Source organism: Podarcis tiliguerta (assembly GCF_965153285.1).
Source record: "Podarcis tiliguerta genome assembly, chromosome: 12".
Taxonomy (NCBI): Eukaryota; Metazoa; Chordata; class Lepidosauria; order Squamata; family Lacertidae; genus Podarcis; species Podarcis tiliguerta.
In genome coordinates this window covers 53885738-53913182 of record NC_139545.1, presented here as the reverse complement: position 1 = coordinate 53913182, position 27445 = coordinate 53885738, and the positions used below count along the sequence as shown (strand labels likewise).

Sequence of the window (27445 nt, the reverse complement as noted above, 5' to 3'; positions counted from 1 at the left end):
AATAAAAAGGAATAACTTAATGATTCAAAACCTTTTGATTAAGGTGTCCCCAATTAACTGGACAGCAGACTTTAGGGTAATCTTAGTCTGCAGTTACAAATGTGCTTACTAAAGAATAACCCTGGTGGAAATTCATAATCTGGGTAAACATACACAGGATTGCACTGCTAATGATTTTCAAGGATATATTTGCAAAAGCCAAGAGCAGTAGCAACGTTCTTTGAGAATAAACCTTCCCCTTTCTTTTCCCCACAGGAGGAGATGCCTCTTGCATGATGGTGCTTACCTTTTCTTCCGAATCATAGCCAAAATCCTCATTCAGATGTATGTTGACAAATAAAATCCTATACATGTCCATTCAGAAGCCGGCCCTGAGATCAATGGGATTTTCTCCCAGGTAACTGTGCATAGGATTGAAGCCAGCCTTAATCAATCAACTTAAGATTTCTTCCACTGGGTGACAAGACACGGTAATAATCACACTTAGCCAGTTACGGATCCCTAGCCCAGAAAATAAAACAGGAACACAAAGAAAACAGAAGACATCTCTTTATTTGTGGACAATTTTACAACTTAAAATGTAAAGTTAAGTATCTGATTGTGACTAGATTTTCCATCCCGGGTGGTGGATCTCATTTCTTTTTCCAAAACTTTCTGTAATCGTCCAATTTAAAGTCATCTTCGAAACGTGTCTCCTCTTTTGGTTTAAGCTTGGAGGTATCCCGTTTCCGCAGGCGGGCTCTCCTTTCGGCGTCAGGGAGCGTGTTGATGTCCACAGGTATCTGGAAAAGGAATTATGCATACATAGAAACTTGTAAACACCCCTAGAATCACCATGTTTTCCCCACAGGCAGGGTCTTGTTCCTTTTACCAGCTCTAGAAATTCAGCAGGGATACCCTTACTGAGGCAAGCGCCTCAGGGTGCTACTGAAAGAGAAGTATTTAATGCCCGCTGCTTCAAATGTTAAGTCTGCAGCTTGTGGAAAAGACATTGAGAAATCCCTTTAGAAACCAAAAGACTATTCTATTATTAAGTTAATAGTGCACAATCAATTCAGCCCCCTCATGGATGGTCAGGATCAATGCCTGTGGTTTTCAAGCTGTATAAAGCTTCTTGGACGCATATGCAACGGTCAAAAGGTTTTGAACAGAGTTTATACACCTCTAGTGATCTCCTCTCGCAGTGTGTGAAGATGTGTCCTAGTGTCTGGACTTTATTGACTCTTAATTTTTATGTATCACACGATTCAGTTTCATTTGTGATATATACCGTATTTTTTGCTCTATAAGACTCACTTTTTCCCTCCTAAAAAGTAAGGGGGAATGTGTGTGCGTTTTATGGAGTAAATGCAGGCTGTGCAGCTATCCCAGAAGCCAGAACAGCAAGAGGGATTGCTGCTTTCACTGCACAGCGATCCCTCTTGCTGTTCTGGCTTCTGAGATTCAGAATATTTTTTTTTCTTGTTTTCCTCCTCCAAAAACTAGGTGCGTCTTGTGGTCTGGTGCGTCTTATAGAGCAAAAAATACGGTAGTTATGTTTTGCTCTTATCTAGTTTTGAGGAATTTTTAAATTCTTGTTTTTATGTAAAATGCTTAGAGATTTTTTTATATTAAGTGGTATACTTTTTAAATAAATAATTGTAACGGCCCCATAAATCTGACCAGTCCTGCCCTAATGAAACCTTACTTCTGATACGAGTGGTAAACCTGTATCTGGACTGTTCAGAATGCTGGTGGGAGGAATCAAATTGCTTAAGGTTCAGGCAAAAATAATTTCCTACACGTAAGAAAAAAACTAGCATATCAGAAGGGGGGGGGCAGAAACCTTCCCCTTGACATGCTAATTTTCTATGTGTGGGGAATTATTTTTGCATGGAGAAGCCTACAATACAAAGTGTTTACCCCCACAGCATCTAGATCAAGGGAAGTAATAGTGCCACTGTATTCTGCTCTGGTCAGACCTCACCTGGAGTACTGTGTCCAGTTCTGGGCACCACAGTTCAAGAAGGACACTGACAAACTGGAACGTGTCCAGAGCAGGGCAACCAAAATGGTCAAAGGCCTGGAAACGATGCCTTATGAGGAACGGCTAAGGGAGGTGGGCATGTTTAGCCTGGAGAAGAGGAGGTTAAGGGGTGATATGATAGCCATGTTCAAATATATAAAAGGATGTCACATAGAGGAAGGAGAAAGGTTGTTTTCTGCTGCTCCAGAGAAGCGGACACAGAGCAATGGATCCAAACTACAAGAAAGAAGATTCCACCTAAACATTAGGAAGAACTTCCTGACAGTAAGAGCTGTTTGACAGTGGAATTTGCTGCCAAGGAGTGTGGTGGAGTCTCCTTCTTTGGAGGTCTTTAAGCAGAGGCTTGACAACCATATGTCAGGAGTGCTCTGATGGTGTTTCCTGCTTGGCAGGGGGTTGGACTCGATGTGGTCTCTTCCAACTCTATGATTCTATGAAAGTGGACATCCAATATATTTCAGGTCAAACAAAGGACCTTTTAGTCCTGGGATTCTTAAATGCATTTCGGGAATATTTATTTGTTGCTCTCTCAGACACCTGGAAGACCTTTTCTTTCTCCAATCAAAAAACTAAATTTGCCCAGACCTTTGGTAGGAGCTGAATTAATCTGCCAGTCATTTGTTTTCCTCATAGCTTACTGCCTATCTGTACCTTGCTGAATTGCAGTCACTTGTTTTTCTCGTGTTTTAATGCTTCTGTTTTGTGTACAGTCATACCTCATGTTACGCTCGCTTCATGTTACGTTCTTTCAGGTTATGTCCCGCGGCGACCCGGAAGTACTAGAAAGGGTTACTTCCGGGTTTCGCCGCTGCGGGTTGTGTTCTTTTCATGTTGCGAGCGGGTTGTGTTCTTTTTCATGTTGCGAACGTTTCATCCGGAACGGATCCCGTTTGCAACCAGAGGTACCACTGGATGAATTTTATTATTACGGTCACAGACCAGTTCTGGCTCACTTACAATATCAGGAAAATCATAAAACACAACAGGAATACAGTGGTACCTCGGGTTAAGAACTTAATTCGTTCCGGAGGCCCGTTCTTAACCTGAAACTGTTCTTAACCTGAAGCACCACTTAAGCTAATGGGGCCTCCCAGTGCCGCCGCACAATTTCTGTTCTCATCCTGAAGCGAAGCTCTTAACCCGAGGTACTATTTCTGGGTTAGCGGAGTCTGTAACCTGAAGCGCCTGTAACCTGAAGTGTCTGTAAGCCGAGGTACCACTGTACATTGAGGTACCACTGTATATGGTGCCGCCTACATACTGTTAAATGTTCTGCATGGTAAGAGCAGGATGCTGTGCTTGATGGGCCACTGGCCTGATCCTGCTTCTTATGTTCTGGTTGCATTTAATGTTCTGTCCTGCCACTGTGTAACCTGCCCTGGGACTGTCTCATAAACGGTGGGACTATAAATTGAATGAATATTAAACAGCAACTCTAACCGAGAGGATCTGCCGTGGCTCCTTGTAACGGATATAGAATGTAGAGCCGTCAGGCCTGACCAGCAACACTGGATAGAGCCGGGCATACTTTTGCCGGGCCACGCAAGCGATGGATGTCCGGTTGGAGTTGGACTGTCTGGTGGATGTGTGGAAGCCAGAAGTCCTGGGAAGGAGTCCGGAGAAGGCCTCTAACCGCAAAGCCCTGAAACCGATTCAAAGAAGAACTTGTAAAATCCATGCAAAAACTGACACACAGATAGACCCTTTAAGAACACATATACATACCAGAAATAACAATATATATATATATCTGAGCAGAACCCAACTCTGATAAGAAAAAGTCTATGATTTAGTAAACAGGCAGTTAGGCTTGGCCTCAAGCAGCAAGGAACAGCACCATAAGGAAGAGGAAATCTATATCAGCCGCAGATTTCAGCGTCTCTGACGTCCCAGCTTTCATTTTAAAATGCAGTGAGTTGCTAGCTCTTAAGATTGCTAGTCCAGGTGTGTAGAAAGCCAGAAAAGATTATAAGGCCAGCAAATACTGATGAAATGATAATAACAGAAGGGGTGGGTAGATGCCTCATTTATATAAGCTGTACTCTTCCCCCTTCCCTCTTTATTTATTTAATTAAATTTACTGTCATTCTGCAATTAAAATATGACTATATATCTTACAATATACGCACCATATTTTTCGCCCTATAGGACGCACCGGCCCATAGGACGCAGCTAGTTTTTTGGGGGGGAGGGGGAATCAAGGGGGGGGAAATTTATCCCCCCCCCCAGTTTGCGCAGCCATCCCCAAGCTAGAAGAGGGAGACGGAGCGCTCCGTCTCCCTCTTCTGCCTTCAGGGACAGCCTCCCTAGCCTCCGTGGGGCAGCGGCTTGCCCTGCTGTCCCCCGAGCTTGTGGGGCTGGCGATGGGGAGAAGCAAGCTTGCTTCTCCCCCCCCCCCCCGCCAGCCTTCAGATCAGGTTGGGGAATAGCGGGGTGGTGGCGCTCCGCCTCCCCGCTATCCCCCGAGCTTGTGGGGCTGGCAGGGGGGGGGGAGAAGCAAGCTTCCCCCCCCCCGCCAGCCTCCAGTTCAGGTCGGGGAATAGCAGGGTAGCGGCGCTGCAGGCTGCTGTGGGTTGCAGGCAAGCCTTGCGAGCCCGCGGGACCTCCCACCGGGCTTGCAAGGCTTCGGATAGCTTCCTGAAGCCTGGAGAGCGAGAGGGGTCGGTGCGCAAGCCTGCATTTGCCCCATAGGACGCACACACATTTCCCCTTCATTTTTGGAGGGGAAAAAGTGTGTCCTATAGGGCGAAAAATACGGTATCTTACAAAACAGATGCAAGCAGACTTTGGATTTGGGGCTGCAGGGTGTCTTCGGATAGAATTTGTTACTTAAGGGTAAGACAAAGCTGTGTCAAGATTTAGTTCCTCTCTCCACTGAAAGCTGGCCTTCTGCAAGTTGTACTCATTCAGCCTCTCATGCAAGATTGTCATGAAGGTTACCAAAATAATAGTTTGGTTTCTTTTTAAAATGTACCTTGCAAAAATATATAAGCTACAATGTGAATTAATACCTAGCCCTGGGGTAGTCTCTATCAGCTGGCAACCACCTGCCCTAACACAGAAGGGCTCAGAGTGGCTGGGGAAACCCAGCAAGATGGGTGGGGTATAAATAATAAAATTATTATTATTATTATTATTATTGAATGTGCTTTCCAGGCACCTGGCTGGCATTTTAGGGTGATGATTCAGTAACAAGAAAGGGAGCCAATTTCTAGTCATATATATTAAAAGCCCTCAGAGGACACAGCTTTGAAGATTTAATCCTGGCTTTGAAGCTGGTTCAATACCTATCCGGATTCACTCTGGCTCACGTTTTGTTTGAAGTAACAGAGGAAAACAAACCTCAGTCTCTTTTTTCTCTAAGAGGTTTCTTAGATCCTGGGATCAAACATGTGTAAATGAACTGCTGTTTTAGACAGATTAACACCTGTGCAGCACTTAATTACTCTCGATTTATTATTTTATTTTCAAAATTTCCATACAGCCCTTCATCCGAGGAACACTGGGTGATTTACAATATAAAAACACCAAAATACATACCGCAGCAACAAACAAAAACAGTAAGGCCTCCGCACCGTTTTAAAGGCCATGGGTTGTTTAATTAGCCAAAGGCCTGGGAGGAGAGGAAAGCTTTTGCCTGGCATATAAACGTATGAAATGAAGGTGCCAGGCAAGCCTCTCTGAGGAGAGCATTCCGAAAAATGGGAGCCACCACAGAAAAGGCCTATTCTTGTGTTGCCACCCTCTGGAATTCTCATAAAGGCGCAGGAAGAAGGGCCTCAGCAGTGGCGTAGCGTGGGTTGTCAGCACCCGGGGCAAGGAAAGTAATTTGCGCCCCCCCCCCCGCTGCACTGTCCCTCCCCCAGATAGTCCCTGGCTCTCTCTCCGCACCGCACCGCACGCCTGGCACCCTCCCCTCCACAGTGGGCGGCGACCCGGCGGCTCGGATCGGATTCGCACAGCCAGCACTGCAGTGAGAGAGAGTGAGTGAGCCAGGTAGGGGCAGAGAGCTGTGAGTGCGAGCGCGCCCCCCCCCCAGATGTTGCACCCGGTGCGGCCGGCCCCCCCTGCACCCCCCACGCTACGCCACTGGGCCTCAGATGATGCAGGCTGGTTCATAGCATAAGAAAAGCATAAAAACATAAGAAGAGGCCTGCTGTGTAAGGCCAGTGACCCAGCTAATCCAGAATCTGCGAACCAGAAGCTCACAAACAGGACCAGAGTGCAAGAACACTCTTCCCTCCTGCTGTTTCCGTGTGTTTCTGTGCGCTCTGGCACTCATCATGGTGTCGTGTTGCACCCGAAGTGGTTTCGTCCTGCTGGCCACATGACCCGGAAAAGCTGTTTGAGGACAAACGCAGGCTCCCTCGACCTAAAAGCAGAGATGAGCACCGCACCCCATAGTCAAATCTGACTGGACCTAACCATCCAGGGGTCCTTTTGTTAGAATTCCTGCTCTATGATTGCAGTCATGGGATTTTTGTCTATCACATGACGGTATATGTTTTGACTCTACAGAGTGGGAAGTGACGGAGACAGGATGTTTGTGTTCCTGTGTTCCGTGAAGTGGGGCTATTGTCCTTTGTTCTTTTTCTCTTTGCTGTCTGATGCTAGAGAGAGAGGGAGCCATGTTGCAGTGCTCCGTGTGTGTTTATATGTAAATAAAGTAGATTAGCCAAAATGCTGAGTTGCTGAGGTCTGTTACGCGAGCTGCAAAGACTCTGCGGATTCCTAAGTGTGCCAGTGTCTGTTGGCATCGGTCGCTGTGATGTTCGGGCTGAAGAAAGCTTTTGAAGCTCCCGAACGATCCACCAGGAGGAAGAGAACATCCCAGTCGGGCATGTGTCTCTGCCAGGGTCCTACTCGAGTGTAGGCTGAGCTCCTGACACCTTTACCTTTTACTTTCCAGCAAAAGGTATTCAGAAGCATGCATGAGACTGCAGGCTTACTGTTGATCTGCTGAAAAACAATGAAATGTACTTTCATAGAATATGTACAAGAACGGAAGAAGAACTGTGGAAAAAGGGCCTTATCAGTTCTAGATCCTGGACAGCACAAGGCACAATGATCCCACTAAATAAACAGAGTTATACCTTAAAGTCCGGATTACGGTCGTCATTCTGAGCTCATGTACAGTCCCTGAAGCCTAGCAAACAAACGCCAATCTTCAGCGATTCCGAGGCACAGGATTCGGCTTTTATAATGAGCAAAGACTGCAATGATCTCTACGGAACATCATCCAAGCGGCCACAGCTGCTCTTTATGGAAACGACTGAAGGGAGAAAAGTTTATTCTTATTTGACAAGTTTATATATCGCTTAATTAATAAAAATATGAATCAAAGTAGGAAGGCAATATAAAATACTTATCAAATATACAGATTTAGCAGAGATAGCTAAAAAAAGACAGTCTAGAACAGGCAGCAGTAAACCTCTGAACAACAGGTGTGTGCTTAAGGTGGGAGGAAATATCTAGCATGTGGCCTCCCGTCAAAACCATCGTGTTTTGGAGGGAGGTGTTCCAAAAGCATCTGATCCAGCAAGACAGTTCTTATGCTGTTAGCAATTAAGATACTTTTGGTCTTCTCACAGTGCTTTGGAAACACAGCCTGGGTGCCTTCCAAATGCCCAGTACTTCCCCCTTCAAAGCCTCGGTGGGGTTTTCCTCCTGGATCGCGGGATGGAAATACCGTATTTTTCACTCCATAAGACACACTTTTTTTCTCCTAAAAAGTAAGGGGAAATGTCTGTGCGTCTTATGGAGCGAATGCATGGTCCCTGGAATCGAATTGCCCAGGGGCAAAAAGCAGATTGTCCTTTTTTCTTTTTGAAAGAGGGAAGGGGGTATTGAAGCAAAGCCGCTGAGCAGCTGATCGGCAAGCGATCGGGAGGGAGATAAGGGACTCTAGCGATAAAGGAGGCTGCCTGGGAGGGGGGAGGTAAAGACAGCGAACTTGCAAGGAGAGGAGACTGGAATACTAAAACAAGCAACGAGGAGAGAAATTAGAAGAAAAGGAGGAGCAAAAAACTGCTCCAGCTAAGGAAAAGACACTAAGGCAAACAAGAGCGAAGGGGGTGTTGAAACAAAGTCGCTGAGCAGCTGATCGGCAAGCGATCGGGAGGGAGATAAGGGACTCTAGAGATAAAGGAGGCTGCCTGGGAGGTGGGGAGGTAAAAGCACATGGATCCTCAGGATATTTGCATTGGGTCACCCCAAATTCACCATCAGATCACATAGCATGTCCATGGCTACAGCCTGCACCAAAAAAATCACGCACTCACTGTTTTATGGGGCCGCAATGGCACAAAAACGTGGTTACAAAGCACGGATCCACCTGGATCCTCAGGATTTTTGCATTGGGCTACCCCAAACTCACCATCAAATCACATGTCTGTGGCCACAGCATGAACCACAAAAACCATACATCCGCTGTTTCGTCCAGAATATTTTTTTTCTTGTTTTCCTCCTGAAAACTAGGTGCGTCTTATGGAGCAAAAAATAGGGTATTTTGCAGAGACAGAGCATGCAGCTGCAATTGCTTGCAACGACTGGAGCCCGAATCACAGAATTGTAGAATTGGAAGGAATCCCCCCCACCCAGGGTCATTCAGCCCAACCCCCTGCGATGCAGGTACAATAGATAGAATAGGCAGATACACACTACTGGAGGGGGAAATGCAGGAAAACGAGACCAGACGTGAGCATCAGGTCAGACATCAAACAAGACCATGCCTCCCCCCCTCCACTCCACAAATGGTTTGGACTTCAGAATCCCCCTACTTCGCGATAATGGTTCGCCCCCAATCTCAACTGCTTCCCTCCCCCCCATTAGGTCCAACAATGGTTTAGCCTTGCTCTCCCCGCGCCTCCGCCTGCAGATGGTTCGATCCTCGCTGTTTCCCTGACTTGCCTTCGCGCGCCTCTCCCCTCACCAAAACCACGGCTCCCTCTTTCCGAATGGTTTGACCTATTGATACTTTAACACCCCCCCCCGCTACTCTGTCCCCAATGGATTGTTCCTCCTTACCGACGCCGAAGAGTCCCGCTCACGTGACCTGGCGCGCTGGGAACCCTTCCTTTTCTTGCGTCATCATCCATCGACATCGAGAAGCTCGGCGCGGGCAGCGATGACGTAAGCGGGCTCCGAGTAAAGGGGCGGGGTTTGTTCTCGGCGGCGGCGGCGGCAGGGCCCGGCCCTGCCCCGGCCCGCCCTCCTTGAGTCACCATTCGGGGGAAACGGCTCCGCTGCCTCTCCCCATGCGCTGGCGGCGCTTCCTCTGCCGCGCGCTGTCAGGTGAGTGCGGCGCGCGGTTTGCGGCCTCCCCCCCCCCGCACGCGCCCCAACCGTTGTCCTCAGCGGTGTTTCACCGAAAACTTCCCCTCCTGCTCCCGCGACCCGTCGCCTTGGTTCCTCCCTCCCCGCTCCCGCTCCCCGGCGCTTCGCGGGCGTCGCCCCTCAAGCCGCCTCTTCTCCCCTCTTTAAAGCCTCCTTGGTGTCGGGGTCGCTTGACCGGCTGGGCCTCGCTGTCGGGCGCTCCCATCCCTTTTCACCCCCGGTGTCACCCCTAAAGAGTTCCCCGCCCGCCTTCCTCCTTGCGGTCCTCTTTGGAGAGCTCCGCGCGGCTGCTCCCGCCGCTTTCCTGCCCCTGCAAGGACTTTGCTGCTGCAAAGAAACCCTGCTCATCTCCCTGCCTTTGCACGATCACTTTCAACCCCTCTTCTCCCTCCACCACCGTGTGTTGTTATCATTCCTTTCATTTCTGCACCGCTTTCTATTCTTAAGAGAAAAACCGCTTTTTTGCAGCTTACATCAAATCATCAAATAAAACAACCCAGAATAAAAACGTTACTGAAGAAAGTCAAGTGCAGTATCCATTCGAAGCAACATAATTAACAGGAAACTTAAGATATCTTAAATGTTTCAAAATAAAACATTGCAAAATGCACGTTTTAAACCGCATAATTAGCAAGAGGATTCAGGGGTGAGGGTGCCTATGCCTGCTAGCGTTTTGCCCTGTGAGCCAATGTCACTCCTGGTTTTAGAGTTGTTCAAATCAGCCGCAAGATTTTCCTGTGCAAACCATCACTTAAAAACAGAATTAAAGTGGTAATTAAATGTTTGAAATAACAGACCAAGGGATAGACTTCCTTGTCAAATCTGCTCCTTGGCATGACGTTGCATCTCCTTGCCCTTAATACTATTCAGGGATCAAAGAAGAGTTGTGATGAATTGGTTTATATTTATGGCAGCAGGATTTGGAAGTACTGTAACACACTTCTTGGGGTAGAAGCTGGAGGCATGGACTCTCTGCCCCTGACAGCTTTCGGAATGGTCTTGGTTACTGGTCAGAGTTTTGAAATTAATTAAAGAAGAAGCAGCAATCTGCCTTCCTTGGGTGTTACCAATCTTCAAGTTTGTGCTATATCCAGAGGAATTATTGTGTACTTGGTTTCTCCTTGAACAGAAGTTCTGCTATGTATAGCACAAATAATGAAAATGAAACTTCTAAGGGGTGTGGAAGTAACAGGATCCAGTCTACAAAATTGGCATGTGCTCAAAGTAGCTCATAATAAACTGGATCCTGGAAGGAAATAACAAAGCTAACAAAACCAAAAGCCTTCCTCCCCCCCCCCCCCCAGAGGTGAATCTGCATATTAATTAGTACTTCTGAAGGTTTGTGCATCTGCAGTTATCTTCAAGAAATCACATAGAGTTTAGAATACTTAGAATACTATATTTCAAACTTAACTGAGTGAAGCACCTTATGCATGCCGTTGGTGGTTAATACTCACATGTCTGGTGATTTGAACAGGATGACTTTTATTTCCATATAACTCTCCATTAAGCGCTGCACGAAAACAACTGAAGCAGGAAATGTCCAATTACCACTGCCCTCTGCTGGGAATACACACGACCTGCTCCCTTAGTAGCTAGTTCATAGCTTATAAACATGTGCAGCCTTTGTAAGCTGGAACAAATTTATTACTAGAGCCTTGGCTGTGTGCCACTGGCAGCTACTTCAAGTAGAAAAACAGACAAGTTTTCACTCCTTCTTAATTTACTTAAATGTGTAGTCTTCACTGTCCTGATCTTTACACAACTTTAAAACGCTTAACAGTTTTGTGTATAACTAGAGAACTGATTATTTGGCTGTTTGCTTCAAATTGGTATAGAGTTAGCTTTCATCTCTCAGTTCCTTTGCTTCCCTCATTCTCAGCCCTCCTGTCTGCCAGGGATATAACTAATCATGTATGACTTATGAATCTTCACATTGCACCATTTGGCTTTTGGGGTTCCTGACCATTTAGCTGTCTAAGATCTTGAAGCCTTACCCTTCATGTATGTGTTTTTTCCTCCAGCCAGGCTTCTTTTTCTTCACTTACATCAGATGTGAAGCATTCCATAACTGATTATTGCCTCCTCTCTTCACAGTTGGAATGTTTGTGAATATTCCATTATGTCACTGTAACTCAGCTAGTGGCTGAGATTGAAGATGAAAGAGAAAAGCTGGCAGAAAGGCAATAAGATAGATTTCTAGCCAGATGCGTCAGTAATAATGACTAGGCACCTGCATATCCACATACCAGGGGCAACTGAGTCCAGCATCACACAGAGTGTTACTGTGTGTTGTCATTTCCACTGCAGTTTTTGAGCAGGTAATAAATGGCCAGGGTCCTTTCTGAGCAGCAGGATAGACTCCTGCTGTGTCTTGCTTCTTCCATACCTTTTACCAACAAGAGATCTCTCAAAGAACTGAGAGTCTCCTGTCTTCCATGTCTTCCATTCATCAGGATTTGGTTTGTCTTCTCACCTGTGTTTGGATAACTAAATTTAGGCAGCCAGTTATGGAAACGTCCAGCAGTGTTCTTGAGTGGCTTAGCTGTGAGGTGACAGGAAGAGATTATTGCTTGGTGTGGAGGGAGCATCTGATTGCAAAAGCATCTCTTGGATTTGTTGGCCAGTATGAATACATAAGCATGACACCTTCTTATGCATTGTAAGTTTAAAACCGTGGAATTTATCCTTTTTGCCATGTTTTCCTTCACCTTTTCAAGCTTCCCTTAGAAAGCCATGAGGACCAGAAACGCACTGCTTCAACCACCCAGGGCGGGGGGAGATCTAAAGAATCTTTCCTAGATGGAGGATAGAGAGGAATGTGTGTAGGAAGTAGCCAATTATACCAAGCCTGGATAACTCAGTGGATTAGAGCGTGGTGCTGATAACGCCAAAGTTGCAGGTTTGATCCCCATATGGAACAGTTTCATATTTCAGGGGCTTCCTCAACCTTGGCCCTCCAGATGTTTCGAGACTACAATTCCCTTCATCCCTGACCAGTGGTCCTCCTAGCTAGGGTTTATGGGAGTTGTAGACCAAAACATCTGGAGGGCCGAGGTTGAGAAAGCCTGGACTAGATGATCCTCAGGATCCCTTCCAACTCTACAATTCTATGATGCACTTGCTGCCACACCCATTCCTGCCTGTGGTCTATCCCACTACTCGCATGTGCCCACTCCAGGCCTGTACAGAGCTTGTCTGAAGCTTGGGGCAGGAGTCCCTGGTTGGCTGGGAGACACGGGGCATTCTTGGCAAGGCAGCATAAGTCTGTCAGGCCCCTGGCAGGGTTCCCCAGCTGGCTTAGCCCTCTGCAGGCCACAGCAAGTGCACCCGGCTGCTGCTGTTAAGCATTTGTGAGTTGGAGATCCTTGCTGAAATCATACAGAGGTATACCAGTAGATGCAGGCCTTCCTGCAGTTATTCACAGGCCTGATTCTGATGCACTGTTTTCCTGTTACAAGATCAAAGAGGAGCAAAGTCCTTTAGAAGGCCAGTGGTGGTCTGTTGCAAATTGAGTTTCAAAATAACCATTGGTTTCTTACTCTTCTTGTCGTTTGGCTTTAACCTTTCAACCAGCGAATGTGCTTTTTTGCTGCCCTTTGGTCCCACGTTATGAAATTCTGGGGAAGGTGCACTTTACAAAAAGGACAAGGCTATAAATAGGACCGGTGATTAAAAGTGCCTAATCACGCAACCTTTCTTGAGGCTAGAATGAGAACCACCCTCTAATCTTCTTTTCTCCCAATGCCAAGCTGCTCCGTCTTTTCTTCCTCTAAGCTTGCGTGATGCCCAGAACGTGCTTTGTTGATCTCTTTCTATGTTTATATTTTGCCTTCTTTGCTGTCCTGCCAGTGTAATCTGTGAGGAAGGCCGGAACTTGGTGGTAGAACATCTGCCTTGCATGCAGAAGGTCTCAGATTCAACTTCCAGCTTTTCCAGGTGGGGCTGGAAGAGACCCGTGCCTGAAACTCTGCCAGTCAGTGTAGACAGTACTGCGCTGGATGGGTCAATTTCGCAATCCCCACCCAAAATTCTTGCTATCTTCCCATCCATTTCCCCTTTCTCTCTGTCACTTCCTAGAACTTATGCAGAAATGTGGGTCTTAGAAGCAGCTTGGATGAATTTATTCAGTCTGCATTGTGCTGGACTTGCGGCAGAGAAGCATCCTACGCTGGTTATCTGCAAAAATTCTGACCTCTTGGCGGTGGAATGCTCGGAGTCCATCTTCTGTGGGAAAGGGTGGTTGTCACTTTAGCTGTGGAGAAAATCTTCTGCACATCTGATTGGGAAGGTTGCCATATATAAAAAGTTGTTGAGCTTTCCTTTCCTTTCTTTTTTTGCAAAATCTCAAGATTGCTCCTTCAGTTGTGCAGGGCTTTTCAGGTGCACAGAGGGCCTCAGATGCCCAGCACAACTGTTGGGAATTGTGAATATTATTATTCCATTTATATCCCACCATTCCTCCAAAGAACTCAAGGTGGCACACGAGGTGCTCCCTCTCTCCATTTGATTTTCACAACAACCCAGTGAGGTAGGTTAGGCTGAGAAAGAGTGACTGACCCAAGGACACCCAGAGAACTTCATGGCTAAGTATGGATTTGAACCCTGATCTCTCAGGTCCAGCACTCTTAACTACCACCCTATGGTGTCCAACACAGCACTGCACATTTATTTGCATATTATCTCTGATCCCGAAGATGGAGAGGAGGGCTGGGGCTTGTTTTGCATGGTGCTTAATAGAGCAAGAGACTTCCTTTGGCCTTGTGCTGCATTTTGGAGACACAGCATGAGATCTCCCTGTACCTAGAAAGCAAGCACATCTGGCGAAGGGCTGGAACAGAACCTTTCTCCCTGCTGTGCTAGATTTCTGTTTCTCAGGGAACTGGTTATGTTTTCGTTGTTGCTGCTTTTAAATGGGGAGGAGAGTTTAAAACTATAGTTCTCCCACCTTCAAGCTGAAGTGTTGCAGTCAGTTCTATCGTCTCTGACTTTCCTCAGTAGCCAAAACAGGGACGACAGTGTATTGAGGGGCAGGGACCCCAGGACATTGAGGCTGTCTTGTCCCTGATAAACAAGGACAGTTGAGCAGTATGTCAGTAGCACCCTTGTGGGTACCGTTTCTCACTTGTGATTCTAAATGAATGCAGTGTTTATTGTAGGTTTGTGTGTGTGTGTTTAAGTGAGTGCTTTGTGCTCTTCATCTGCTGCTTTCCACTGGCTCTGGAAAAAGTGGGGTGGAAATACTATAAATAATTTGACAAATATGCATTCAATTAAAACTCCTTCTTTCCGAGGGCAGCATTTGCTTTGAAGCAGAAGGTACGCTCCACGGAGTTAAGCTCAGGGTGTGGCTGAATCTTCTAAGCTATGTAAAGCAGCAGGAGGGAGTGTGGAGGAAACCGCAGGAGGTGATTAGGGATTTGGGGGGCGGTGGCTTCTCATTGGCTGTCTCAAGGTGAAAGATCTGGAAATTAGTAAGACTTTAGGCGCTCACAAATAGACAGGTGCTCTACCTGCGCTGCCCTTTCCCTGTGTTGTCAGGATCGGTTTGTTAGGCACTCAAAAAAAAAAAGAACAGCAAAAGCCTATCAGGGAATTTTAGGAGGACCCCAGAAAAGCAAAAAGGTAAGATGTGAGAAAACTCTGGGAGTGCTGGCGTGGTGTGGATGTCTGCAGCTGCTACCCAAAAAATAGCAGCGACACTTCTGCATCTGACTCACTTTCATTCACCTTTGTCTGGCTTCTGAGTGAAGGGCCAATTTGAAGTTTAAAAGACGGAATTCTTAAAAAAAATAAAATAATCCAGGATGATGGGGGTTCAGACAAGTGCTTCCTCTTTCCTATAGCTTTGATCTCAAGCGACAAAAATATTGAGGATGTGGGGCATACCCTTTAAGAGGAATTGCTAACGCATTTGCTTGTGGGTTAAACAAAATTAGGAAAGATTACCCAGGTAAGGATATGACAGAGGTCTATAAAAGTATGTTTGGTGTGGTAGAATGGGGTAGAGAGAAGCTCTGGCTGGCTGATGGGAATTGTAGTCCAAAATATCCGGAGGCCACCAGGTTGGGAAAGACTGTGTTAAAACAGATATTCCATATTGTGGTAGCTGTTAAGCCTTAGTTCTGTTTGCTGAATGTTGTTTGTGGGGAGGTTGTCTTTCTGTTCTGAAAGCATTAGGACACCTGCATGCAGTTAAATGCATATTAAAGTGCAGCAAATGGGTGAAAAGGCAGATAACGCCTCTTTCTTTGCAACAGTGGGAAGAGAGTTAACGTGCAAAGGGTGTGCTCTGATACAGGGCAGAGTCCCACTCTGGTTTTCTGCAGTCTGTATTCGGAGTCCCCAATCCCCTCTAATACCCCAATCTGAATTTTGTGCTTAGGAACGTGACATTCTGCTATAAGAGTATATTGTGCCTGTTACTTAATGCTGCCATGTTCTGCTTCTAGGTTGCAAGCTATAATAATATAGAGAGAGGGGTAACTGTGCTAGCCTGTTGTCGCAAAAGCAACAGCATCTTGTGGTGCCTTAAGGACTAACATATTTTATTGCGGCATATGCTGGTCTTGAATCCACGAAAGCTTGTGTTGTAATAAATTTGTTAAGACTTTACGGTGTAATGAGGCTCGTAGTGATACCTGTAATACCGTAGAGATGTCCTCATACAGCAGTTTTAAAAAATTGGTGGGCTAAAAGCCCAATCCCAGTTTTCACTTGAGCAGTGTACATGTAAAGCTACCCCTGACCATTAGGTCCAGTCGTGGACAACTCTGGGGTTGCGCGCTCATCTCGCTAATGGTATTAATAATCTGTTTCATGGGAGTTTTGTAGTGAAGCGAGGGGGTGGCAAAAAAGCCTTGGAAATGCTAGATAAAAATATCCAGTTCGTTCGCAAGGCAGAAAGCAGCACTGTGAGGTTGTTGTTTTTTTGCTTTCCGACTTCGGCTTTGCATGGAGAATGCGCTGGACGGGCATTCTTTATGGATGAATCGTTCAGGCTAATGCACTTTGACTTTAAGCTCCATCAGCTAAGCTATAGCTCTTGGGACATCTGTGTTTCCTTGAAAAATGCACCAGGTAAGCAAAGGGCTGTAGAGCATGGATGGATAGTACAATGGCAAATTAAGAGCACGAACACAGTCTATATATGCTCAGTCGTTTGGCCCCTGGGTACCACCAGTTGTGGGGGGAGCATGTTGGCATCCGGCTAGCCCAGGGGTCTGCAACCTTTAAGACAAAAAGAGCCACTTGGACCCATTTCCGAAGGAAAAAAAAAACCGGGAGCCGCAAAACCATTGCGACATTTAAAACAAATATATCTCCGGAGCCGCGATCTGACAGCAGGCGGGAAGGTGACGTTGGGACGGTGCGTGACTAACGCACGCACCGCCCCCATGCGACGTCACAGCAAGTACAGCGCCCGCCACAGTGGGGAGTGTCGGGGTGCACAATGCGCCTCCTCCCCTCGCTAGTATCCGCCCTGGAGCCGCGGCAAAGGTGTAAAAGAGCCACATGCGGCTCCGGAGCCGCGGGTTGCAGACCCCTGGGCTAGCCACTGTGAGATTAGAATGACAGATGAGATAGGCCTTTGGTCTGGTGCAGCAGCTGGGCTCTTATGTTCTTGAGCTCCTATATTTTCCTGAGAGTTGCCTTGAAAAATGAGTTGTATGTGTGTGTGAGAGAGAGCAAGACCATCTCACCTCTTCTCCAAGCCCTACCCTTGGCTGTGTTTCACCAGATGCTAACTGTTCTGGTCAGAAGACACCTCTCAATCTCCCATTTCTGTATGCTTCCACCCTCCCCTTTTTGCTCCTGCCCTGAATATGAAGTTTGGTGGTTGCTAAGCATGAGAATAGGTCTGAGGGGAGGGCAGGGGTTGGGGTGCTGGCTGCTGAGGTCCCAAAGGCACTGGTGGGCTCTCCAATGCCTGGATAACATGTGGGTATTCCCCAGAGCAGTTCCTAGGGAGATGGCTTCCAAAAAAATAGAGCTTCAAACATTGAAAGCTTCTCAAAACACATGTCCACAGAAAATTATATAGTTGTTTAACTCTTTGACATCTCTGAGGAGAGGACATTCCACAGGGTGGGCACCACTATCGAGAAGGCCCTCTGCCTGGTTCCCTGAATCTTCACTTCTCGCAGTGAGGGAACCGCCAGAAGGCCCTTGGAGCTGGACCTCAGTGTCCAGGCTTAATGACTGGGTAGGGACGCTCCTTCAGGTATATAGGGCCGAGGCTGTTTAGGCGTTTAAAGGTCAACACTAACACTTTGAATTGTGCTTGGAAACATACGGGGAGCCAAAGTGTTATATGGTCCCAGCGGCTGCTCCCAATCACCAGTCTGGCAGCTGCGTTCTGGATTAGTTGTAGCTTCCGAGTCACCTTCAAAGGTAGACCCACGCAGAGCGCATTATAATCCCACATTTCTACATAATCATTCGGGGAGGCTACAGGAATACATAAGAAGGTAAGAAGAGCCTGCAGGATCAGGCCAGTGGCCCACCTAGTCCAGCATCCTTTTCTCACAATGGCCAACCAAGATGCCTGTAGGAAACCACAAGCACATGAGCGCTGTCCCCTCCTGTGGGTTCCAGCAACTGCTATTCAGAAGCATTGCTGCCTCTGACCATGGAGACAGCTTAGCCATTATGGCTGATAGCCTTTTCCACCAGGAATTTGTCCAGTCCTCTTTTAAAGCCATCCAAGATGGTGGCCATTGCCTAGTTCCCTAGTTTATTGGCTGTGTGAAGAAGGACTTCCTTTTTTCTGTCCTGGATCTTTTAACAATAAGCTTCCTTTTTTTAAAAAATAATAATATTTATTTAATATTTAATTGTTACAAAAAGAAAAAGAGTAAAAAAAAAGAAAAGAAAAACCAATACAGCAGAACAACAAGGGGAAAAAAACCAAAACATTTAAAAACACATCCAAATTTCATTTCTTTATCTTTCATGTGCTTGTTTCCTCGACTTCCTCACGCCTCCCTTTTTTGTATTCTAGTTCAAATTAGCTGATTCAGCAAATCCTTTCCCTCTTTCTCAATTTTTGTTCTATAATTTATCTTAACATAGTTTAACTTTAAATTTTCCACTTTAGCCCATGAACAATCAATTTTGATATAATTCTTAATAACACTTCTGCTAAAACCATATAACTTCATTCCAATATTCTTCTAACATTCATTAATTTTACAATATTTCTGTAAATATACTTTAATTTTTTTCCAATCTTCTTCCATCGACTCTTCTCCCTGGTCTCGGATTCTGCCAGTCATTTCCGCCATTTCCATATAGTCCATCAGCTTCATCTGCCATTCTTCCCGGGTGGGTAGGTCTTGTGTCTAACACTAAGCTTCCTTGGATGTCCACGAGTTGCATCCATAAGCAATCTCCCAAGTAACAGAAAGCATACATTTCTAACGATGAAACAACTTCCCCCCAGTTATGACGGGACCAAGGCCAGTTGTCCTGAGCGGGCCGTCGGGTGCGGGGAAAAGCACGCTGCTGAAGAAACTCCTGAAAGATTATGAGAACGTCTTCGGCTTCAGCGTCTCCCGTGAGTGAGTTCATTTCTGCTGGGCTGGTGGTGAAGCAGTGTGTTCGCATCAGGGTTGTCACAAGGAAGGCTGGCAGGTCCTTGAGCTTTGCCCCCTAAATTAGGTAAAGGTAAAGGGACCCCTGACCATTAGGTCCCATCGTGGCCGACTCTGGGGTTGCGGCGCTCATCTCGCTTTACTGGCCGAGGGAGCCGGCGTACAGCTTCCAGGTCATGTGGCCAGCATGACTAAGGACTTCTGGAGAACCAGAGCAGCGCACGGAAACGCCGTTTACCTTCCCGCCGGAGTGGTACCTATTTATCTACTTGCACTTTGACGTGCTTTTGAACTGCTAGGTTGGCAGGAGCAGGGACCGAGCAACGGGAGCTCACCCCATCGCGGGGAATCGAACTGCTGACCTTCTGATCGGCAAGTCTTTGTGGTTTAACCCACAGCGCCACCCGCGTCCCTGCCCCCTAAATTAAGCCAGCGCTTATTATGATTAATATTATGGTAATTTATGTACCGCTTTGTTCTTCAGAGGAAGCTTCTCTAACTCCTCCAAAGCAGGAATTGCAGCTAAAGAATCCCCGACAGATGGCCATCCAACCTCTGTTTAAAAATCTCCGATGAAAAGAGCCCACCGCCTTCTCCTTTGAAGCTCTCCTGCCTGTTTATCTGCTTTTCAAAGCAGAGCAGAGGAACTAGCAACGTCAGTCCCTTGGCCTGGCTGTTTGTATTTTGAAAAGAAGTCAAAGCCTTCAGTTAAACAGAGAAGGCTCTTTCAGAGGAGGGCAGCCAAAATGGTCAAAGGCCTGGAAACGATGCCTTATGAGGAACGGCTAAGGGAGCTGGGCATGTTTAGCCTGGAGAAGAGGAGATTAAGGGGTGATATGATAGCCATGTTCAAATATATAAAAGGATGTCACCTAGAGGAGGGAGAAAGGTTGTTTTCTGCTGCTCCAGAGAAGCGGACACGGAGCAATGGATCCAAACTACAAGAAAGAAGATTCCACCTAAACATTAGGAAGAACTTCCTGACAGTAAGAGCTGTTCGACAGTGGAATTTCCTGCCAAGGAATGTGGTGGAGTCTCCTTCTTTGGAGGTCTTTAAGCAGAGGCTTGACAACCATATGTCAGGAGTGCTCTGATGGTGTTTCCTGCTTGGCAGGGGGTTGGACTCGATGGCCCTTGTGGTCTCTTCCAACTCTATGATTCTATGATTCTAATCATTGCAGGGGCCAGAGAGGGAGAAGCACGTTCCTTTCTTTTTGGGTTTCCCAACCACTTGGCGAAACATGCAACGTGTGTTAATGGTGCGTTTTAAAAAATATTTATTGCTTGCAGATACCACAAGGCAACCAAGACCCGGAGAAGTGAATGGAAAAGGTCAGTGCCCAGGTCCTAGCCACCATCATCACAGGAGGCGGTAGATTAGCCAAAGCGTTTCTCTAACGAAACAACTGGTTCTAGGCTAGTTAGGGGTGGGACTGGATGGGCTTAGGCCTACCAGAGGTTGTTGGACTCCATCTCCCATCAGCACCAGCCAGCATGGCAAAGGATGATGGGAGTTGTAGTCCAGCAACATCTGCTTAGTTAGGGGTGGTTATGTTGGTGAGTGCATGGATGCACTGTTAGGTGTTTGTAGTGTATCTTTGGAACATTTTGGGGTCAGTATTAGAAACTCAGGTATATAGTTCAATCACCAAATGGCACCTTAAACCTAGGTTGCGGTTGCCATAATGGAAGGTCTAGGTGCCGTTCCCCCCCACCACCATGGGATGATGATGATGATGATTTTCATGTCTATAAAAGGTACAGCGACCCCTGACCATTAGGTCCAGTCGCAGACGACTCTGGGGTTGCGGCACTCATCTCGCTTTATTGGCCGAGGGAGCCGACATACAGCTTCCGGGTCATGTGGCCATCATGACTAAGCCGCTTCTGGCAAACCAGAGCAGTGCACAGAAACGCTGTTTACCTTCCCGCTGGAGTGGAACCTATTTATCTACTTGCACTTCCTGCTTTCGAACTGCTAGGTTGGCAGGAGCAGGGACCGAGCAACGGGAGCTCACCCCGTCGCGGGGATTGGAACCGCCGACCTTCTGATCGGCAAGTCCTAGACTCTGTGGTTTAACCCACAGCGCCACCCACGTCCATGTCTATACCACTTTATATTTCGGAGAACAAATCTAAAAACGGTTTGCAACGCATTGAAACCTCAAATAAAACAATCCAGAATAAAACAAATATGTTAGATCCTTCTCTAAGTGACATTTTGCTTTACCCAGTCGCCAACCTGCCACCCAGAGATCTCCCCATGGTCACAATTGGACCCATGCCAGTCACAAAATGCGCCTGGCTAATTTCTAACACTTCTTGGGGTGTGGCGTCTCTGGGGGCAGGCATGCATGCACTAACACAAAGGCATGTCGAAAGCTCCTTTTCCTCTCCCCTCCTCCCCCGCAGATTACCATTTTGTGAGCAGGGAAGAGATGCAGAAGCAAATTGACGCTGGAGGATTCATTGAAAATGCAGAATTTTCTGGGAACATGTACGGAACAAGGTATGTGATTTGGGTGGGGCAGGAGCAATTGTCAGATTTCGTTCTTCCATTCTTCTTTGCTATCTTCAAATGCATTTCTGCAACCACAATGGCTAGAAACAGAACAAGGAGCTATGAATTGCAACCAGAAAAAAGGATCCAAGTGTCCTGAACAAAAAAAACCCATTGCTGTTGCCTATTTTTCACATTCCTAGTGAAAGTAGCTTGTCCGAAGGGGCACAATGAACCTTGCAACCAGTGTTTTTGTTGGACAAGATGGATATTCACAGCTTGTCCAAACTGATGGTGATGGGAATCTGGTTGGCTTTGGAGACATCCCACATGCGTCAAATGCTGCGTCATGACTTGTCCCCAGTGGGTTGAGACAGAAAGCAAAGATTGGGACTGTGAGCTGTGACTGGGCCTCTTCCTGACAAAATCCCCCTGTCTGAAGCTCCACCCAAGGGTCATCTAATTTCTGAGGACCTTTACCAGCCTTCCCCTACTTGATGCCCACCAGATGTTTTGGACTACAACTCCCACCAGCCCTGGCGCAGCAAGATGGAGAAGGCTGCCCTGCACTGGTGATGAAAAGAACCAGATTTTATTATTTGGAGCTAAAGCTTCAGAGTTCAACTAGTGTCATGAGAAGAAAGAGTAATCTGTGAACAGGGTCTGCCACCCATTACCCCACCTTCCGTATGTTTATTCCCTCACTACTTCTTGTTGTTGTAGTTGTTGCAGTTGCATTTATATCCCGCCTTATTCTTCAAAAAGCTCCGTCCCCGTCCCATTTAATCCTACAAGAACCCTGTACAGTGGTGCCCCGCAAGACGAATGCCTCGCAAGACGAAAAACCCGCTAGACGAAAGGGTTTTCCATTTTCAGAGGTGCTTCGCAGGACGAATTTCTCTATGGGCTTGCTTCGCAAGACAAAAATGTCTTGCGATTCTTGAGGGGGTTTTTTCGCTCCCCACCCCCTTTTTCTAAGCCGCTAAGCTGCTAATAGCCTTTTAGCAGCTAATCCGCTAATCCCTTAAGCCTTTAATAGCCGCTAATAGCCGCTAAACCGCTAATAGCGCTAATCCGCTAATAGGGTTGCTTCGCAAGACGAAAAAACCGCTAGACGAAGAGACTCGCAGAACGGATTAATTTCGTCTTGTAAGGCACCACTGTATAATGTATGTGAGGATGGTCGTTGCAGCCAGATGTCCTTGAGACTCTTAGAGATGGTTGAAACACACCGACGAGGTTGAGGTGCTGGTCCTCAAAGCCGCCTCTTTTGTTGCAAGACTGTTCTTGGATTAAAAAAGAGCACCTCCATTTTGTGAGCATTAACCATCTTCTTTCCCTCCCTCTCAGCAAAGCTGCTATTCAGGCTGTGCAAGCACAGAACCAGATCTGCATTTTGGACATAGACATGCAGGGTGTGAAGAACATCAAGAAAACTGACCTTAATCCCATCTACATCTCTGTCCAAGCCCCGTCCATAGAAGTCTTGGTGAGTGTGGCTTTGGGGTGAGCTACAGTTCTGTGCAACTGATACATGGTAGGGAGTCGGCAATAGGAAGCCCTCCAAACTGCAACTCCCACCATCTTTTAGTGTTGCCAATGCTGGCTGGGGCTGATGGGAGCTGGAGTCCAGCAGCATTTGGCAGGCACTGCAGTGGTGACCCCTGATGTGATGTAATGTCCGTGTGCACAGAGTGTTACATAGTAAAATATGCAACAACAAAACAATTCCCAAATCCACATTTGGCCAGTACCTTTATTAGGGCCAGGCAAAACGTCACTGAATAGCAGCCCACTCCATAGAACTCTGCATGAGATTGAACGTTAAGTGAAGCTGAGCACTCAGTCTAATAGTAGGGCCGGCTCTGAATTCTGGTTTTATATCCTAGTATGAATTCTGCAGTAGGGACGCGGGTGGCGCTGTGGTCTAAACCACAGAGCCTAGGGCTTGCCGATCAGAAGGTCGGCGGTTTTAATCCCTGCGATGGGGTGAGCTCCCGTTGCTCGATCCCAGCTCCTGCCAACCTAGCAGTTTGAAAGCATGCCAAAGTGCAAGTAGATAAATAGGTACCACTCTGGCAGGAAGGTAAACGGCATTTCTGTGCGCTACTCTGGTTCACCAGAAGTGGCTTAGTCATGCTGGCCACATGACCCGGAAGCTGTACGCCGGCTCCCTCGGCCAGTAAAGCGAGATGAGCACCGCAACCCCAGAGTCGTCCGTGACTGAACCTAACGGTCAGGGTCTCTACCTTTTTATGAATTCTGTAAGAAAGACAAAATGTGGTGAGGGCTGCTGTCTTGGGTAGCTTTCATAGGCTGTTAAATTAAACCACAGCAGGCTGATCCATTAGTGGTCACTGATTTAAGACAGTGACTTCCTTGTCTGTGGGCTTCTAAAGATCACTGGACACTGGAAGCCAACAATGGGGGAATCTGCTGCCTCTGTACTCTGCTTGGAAGGTTCCTGGAAGCGCTGGGCAGGCCACTGCTGTAAACAGAAGACAGGACCAAAGTGCTCTGTACTGGGCAGTGAAATGCACCATAGGGCATTTAAACAGTGGGTCCGTGACACTGCTTCTTCCCTGCCTAAAACCTAGAGGGGTTTGTGCCAACACGGAGCCCTGAGAGGCGAGAAGAATGGGACCCACCCTGTTCATGTTGCGGGTATAAATTTCGTTCTCATTTCTCCCCCTCTGGAAACCTTTAGGAAAAACGGTTACGGGACCGACAGACAGAAACGGAGGATAGTTTACAGAAGCGGCTGAACGCAGCTCGCATCGACATGGAACTTAGTGAGTACACTAGAGTTTTGTGTGTGTGTGTGTGTGTGTGTGTGTGTGTTGTTGTCCTAGTCTGGTGTCCTGTTTGTGTGCTTCCCATCAGCACCCTTGGTTGACCAATATGGGATGCTGATCTAGATGGGCCTTTAGTCTGAACCAGCGGCGCTCATAAACGATTGAGAGAGATTGGAAGAGGGAGAGTAATGAAGGCATGTGGGCGGGGTTAAGCTGTGTTTGGTGGATAGGGGCCTACCTCACTTACTGCTGCTCTTCCTTTTTTTTTTTTTTTATAAATATTTTATTAGGTTTTACATAGAGAGTGAAACAACAGAAAACAAACAACACGAAAGAAATAAAAAATACAATAAAACACTAACACAAAACAGCAAAAGGTGTCAAAAAACAAAAATAAAAACAATTTTATCCTCATTATATTCCTTGCATTAACTTATTTCTCCAACCTCCCCAGACCTCCCTTCTCTGTATTCCAAATCATACGTTCAGACAACAAATCCCTTCCCTCTGTCTTAATTAATTTTTATCTTAATTTTAGTGTCTTAATATAACTTAATTTTCTTGTATCTTAGAATATTGGGTCTTTTTTTAATTTTTAAACTTTTTACTAATAACCTTTTACATTCAATCAGATGTCGTCAAACATTCATTATTTTATAATGTTTCTGTAGATAATCTTTAAACTTCCTCCAATCTTCTTTCACCGTCTCTTCTCCCTGGTCTCTGATTCTGCCAGTCATTTCAGCCAATTCCATGCAGTCCATTATTTTCATCTGCCATTCTTCCAGGGTGGGTAATTCTTGTGTCTTCCACTTACTGCTGCTCTTGTGCCCCCAGATCCCTCCCTCCCCTGTACATTTTTATGGGATCTGCTGGAGGGGAATGGGGGATGCCTTGCAAGGGCTTAACATCTTAACACAGGTCCACCAGAAGTGGTTTGGAATTGTCTTACTAGGCAACAGCAGTGCCTTTCCTCAGGAAAATACCAAACGATGAAAGCAGTCCATGGCAGTTGGCTGCAAGAAGGCAGTCTCTGATTCACAAAGAGGCAGAATCTATACTGCCCAGTGTCTGGGAAAAGGGCACTTCTGAGATGCTGGACTTGCTTAGTCGCTCTTGTTATTGCAAGAGTGGAAGGGAGCAAAGACAGAAGAGTGTCTGTATGGTTCGCACGTCTCTGATCTTCTGACTTCTGGTTTAACGTTGTATGTGCGCATCTGTTTCGATTTGCCAGGTAAGGAGCCTGGGCTTTTCGACTTGATCATCATTAACAATGATTTGGAAGAAGCATATGCCGAGCTGAAAAATATTCTTGCAGAGGTAAGTTATTTCACTTCCTGGGAACACAGTTCTCTGTCTGAATTGCACGGATATTTCCTGGGTCGTGGAATGATCTGTTTCCTTGTTTGTCGCCCATGCATCTGATGAAATGGGCTACAGTCCATGTTTTGTACATTTGTCAGGTATTCAAGGTGCCACAAGATTCTCTTCTGTTTTAGCTGCCAGAGACAAACACTGTCTATTCCTTTGAAAAGGGTTTCCTGGTTGCAGCTCCTAGCTCACTTGCTTTAAAGTCCTGTGTGAGGTTCTCCACCCCTTCACCAGCCAAACCAACATCCTTACTCCTTCACTGTGGCTATTTTCTCTGCAGGGTTCGCTGCTTTTAGCTTGAAGCATGTGATGGCTGAATTATTATTATTATTATTATTAATAATCATACTGCCTATGCCTGCAAGTCTCAGGGCAGTATGCAATTTACAGCATAAAATCACAATATAAAAACACAAAATACATAATAAAAGTAAGAAGAAGAACAGCCCAATTGCCCCTCTCCTCCCCAACCAATTTTTAAAAGGCATTTGATGTCAATCAGCCCAAGGCCTAGATGAAGAGGAACGTTTTCACCTGGCACCTAAAGATGTATAATGAAGGTGCCAGACAAACCTTTCTGGGGAGAGCATCCCACAAACGGGGAGCCACTGCAGAAAAGGCCCTGTTCTCCTGTTGCCACCCTCCGGACCTCTCATGGAGGAGGCACATGAAGAAAGTCCTCAGAACATGGATCACAGGGCCAGGGCAGTTTCATACAAATCACTGTGTAACCATTTCTCCTCGTTCTCCTCATAGGAAATCCAGAAGGCGCAGGGATCCAAGAAATCATGAATAGCCGCTGGAACCTTTGCAGACCATTCCTGAAGTCTTTTTGCTGCTTGTTCTCCTGTGTTAGAAACAGACACGCACACATTCCCTTTTAGCCTGATAATGGAATTCTTTTAGGGCACTTTCTATTAAAGAAGAAAATATCAAACCCAACCTTTGTGCGTTTTCATACTTCCCGTGTGTAATCTAGACAAGCTTCCAAGTCTGCAACATGAACCACTACTCTGAAAATAGTAGCAAAGATTGGTGTCCCACAATGACTGTTCTGCCTCCACTGTCAGAGGCAGCAATGCTTCCGAATTCCTGTCGCCAGGAATCACAAGTGAGCAGAATGTTCTTCCACTCAGGTCCAGCTTGCAGGCTTCCCAGAGGCCAGAGTTTGGCCGCTGTGAGATCAGCATACTGGACTTTCAGCAGCCAGAAACACCATAACCAGACACTGGAGAGACCTGTCAGGAGTAAGCATGGACCAATGGTACCAAATAGTATGGGAAACAGCCCTACTAATAAAATTAACCAATAAACTGAAACTGACATGGGGACAAATAGAAGAAGATGCCTTCACCCCGGTATGGCTCCCCTTTATCACATGCACAGCCCAACAAGACAATGACAATAATCCACCAGCAAATCAATATGGCTGACCTGATCCAAAACACCCACCCACCCCACTCACACACGAAAACAAAGATCACCACAGCTAATCACAAACAAACAACCACACCCTAGGCCAACCCCAACCTCTCTCACCACCAAAGGAACAGAAGTGAACAGAACAAGCAGCGCTGACACCAAACCCCACATACATTAAGCATAATAGAAACACCGCCACCCGGCCCCACCCCCACCCATCTTCCCCCCCCTCCACCCCCTTTTTATTTTCTCCTCCCCCTAATGTCTCAACAAATGAAACGGATTTGTAAAAATGTTACATGGAAAAAATACGAGAGACATTACACTTCTGTAAAACAAGAAAATATTTAATAATAATAAAAATGAATACTGGACCAGGTGGGCCACTGGGTTTATGTTC

At 46.5% G+C, this 27445-nt stretch overlaps 2 protein-coding genes across 7 annotated transcripts; one reads left to right on the top strand and one right to left on the bottom strand.

Moving 5' to 3' along the window:
- Window positions 1-534: 534 nt before the first annotated feature.
- On the bottom strand, window positions 535-9148 carry MRPL55 (mitochondrial ribosomal protein L55). 5 transcript variants are annotated; one of them, XM_083406836.1, is made up of 4 exons: window positions 9053-9148; window positions 7120-7284; window positions 3467-3668; window positions 535-782 (listed from the first exon to the last, which is right to left on the bottom strand). In XM_083406836.1, the coding sequence occupies exons 2-4, from the start codon at window positions 7143-7145 to the stop codon at window positions 633-635; spliced, it is 378 nt and encodes a 125-aa protein (XP_083262962.1). In that variant the 5' UTR covers window positions 7146-7284; window positions 9053-9148; the 3' UTR covers window positions 535-632. The 5 variants fall into 5 exon arrangements, with proteins under 5 accessions (XP_083262962.1, XP_083262965.1, XP_083262963.1 ...); XM_083406839.1 differs by having other exon boundaries at window positions 7120-7279; XM_083406837.1 differs by having other exon boundaries at window positions 7120-7298; window positions 9053-9135.
- A 21-nt stretch (window positions 9149-9169) lies between these two features.
- Window positions 9170-26565, top strand: GUK1 (guanylate kinase 1). Of its 2 annotated transcripts, none has more exons than XM_083406806.1 (8): window positions 9170-9319; window positions 18807-18924; window positions 20248-20289; window positions 21370-21466; window positions 22808-22946; window positions 24165-24249; window positions 25487-25572; window positions 26380-26565. In XM_083406806.1, exons 2-8 carry the CDS (start codon window positions 18891-18893, stop codon window positions 26413-26415), a joined length of 519 nt encoding a protein of 172 aa, XP_083262932.1. In that variant the 5' UTR covers window positions 9170-9319; window positions 18807-18890; the 3' UTR covers window positions 26416-26565. The 2 variants fall into 2 exon arrangements, with proteins under 2 accessions (XP_083262932.1, XP_083262931.1); XM_083406805.1 differs by having other exon boundaries at window positions 9180-9319; window positions 18807-18920.
- Window positions 26566-27445: the final 880 nt, after the last annotated feature.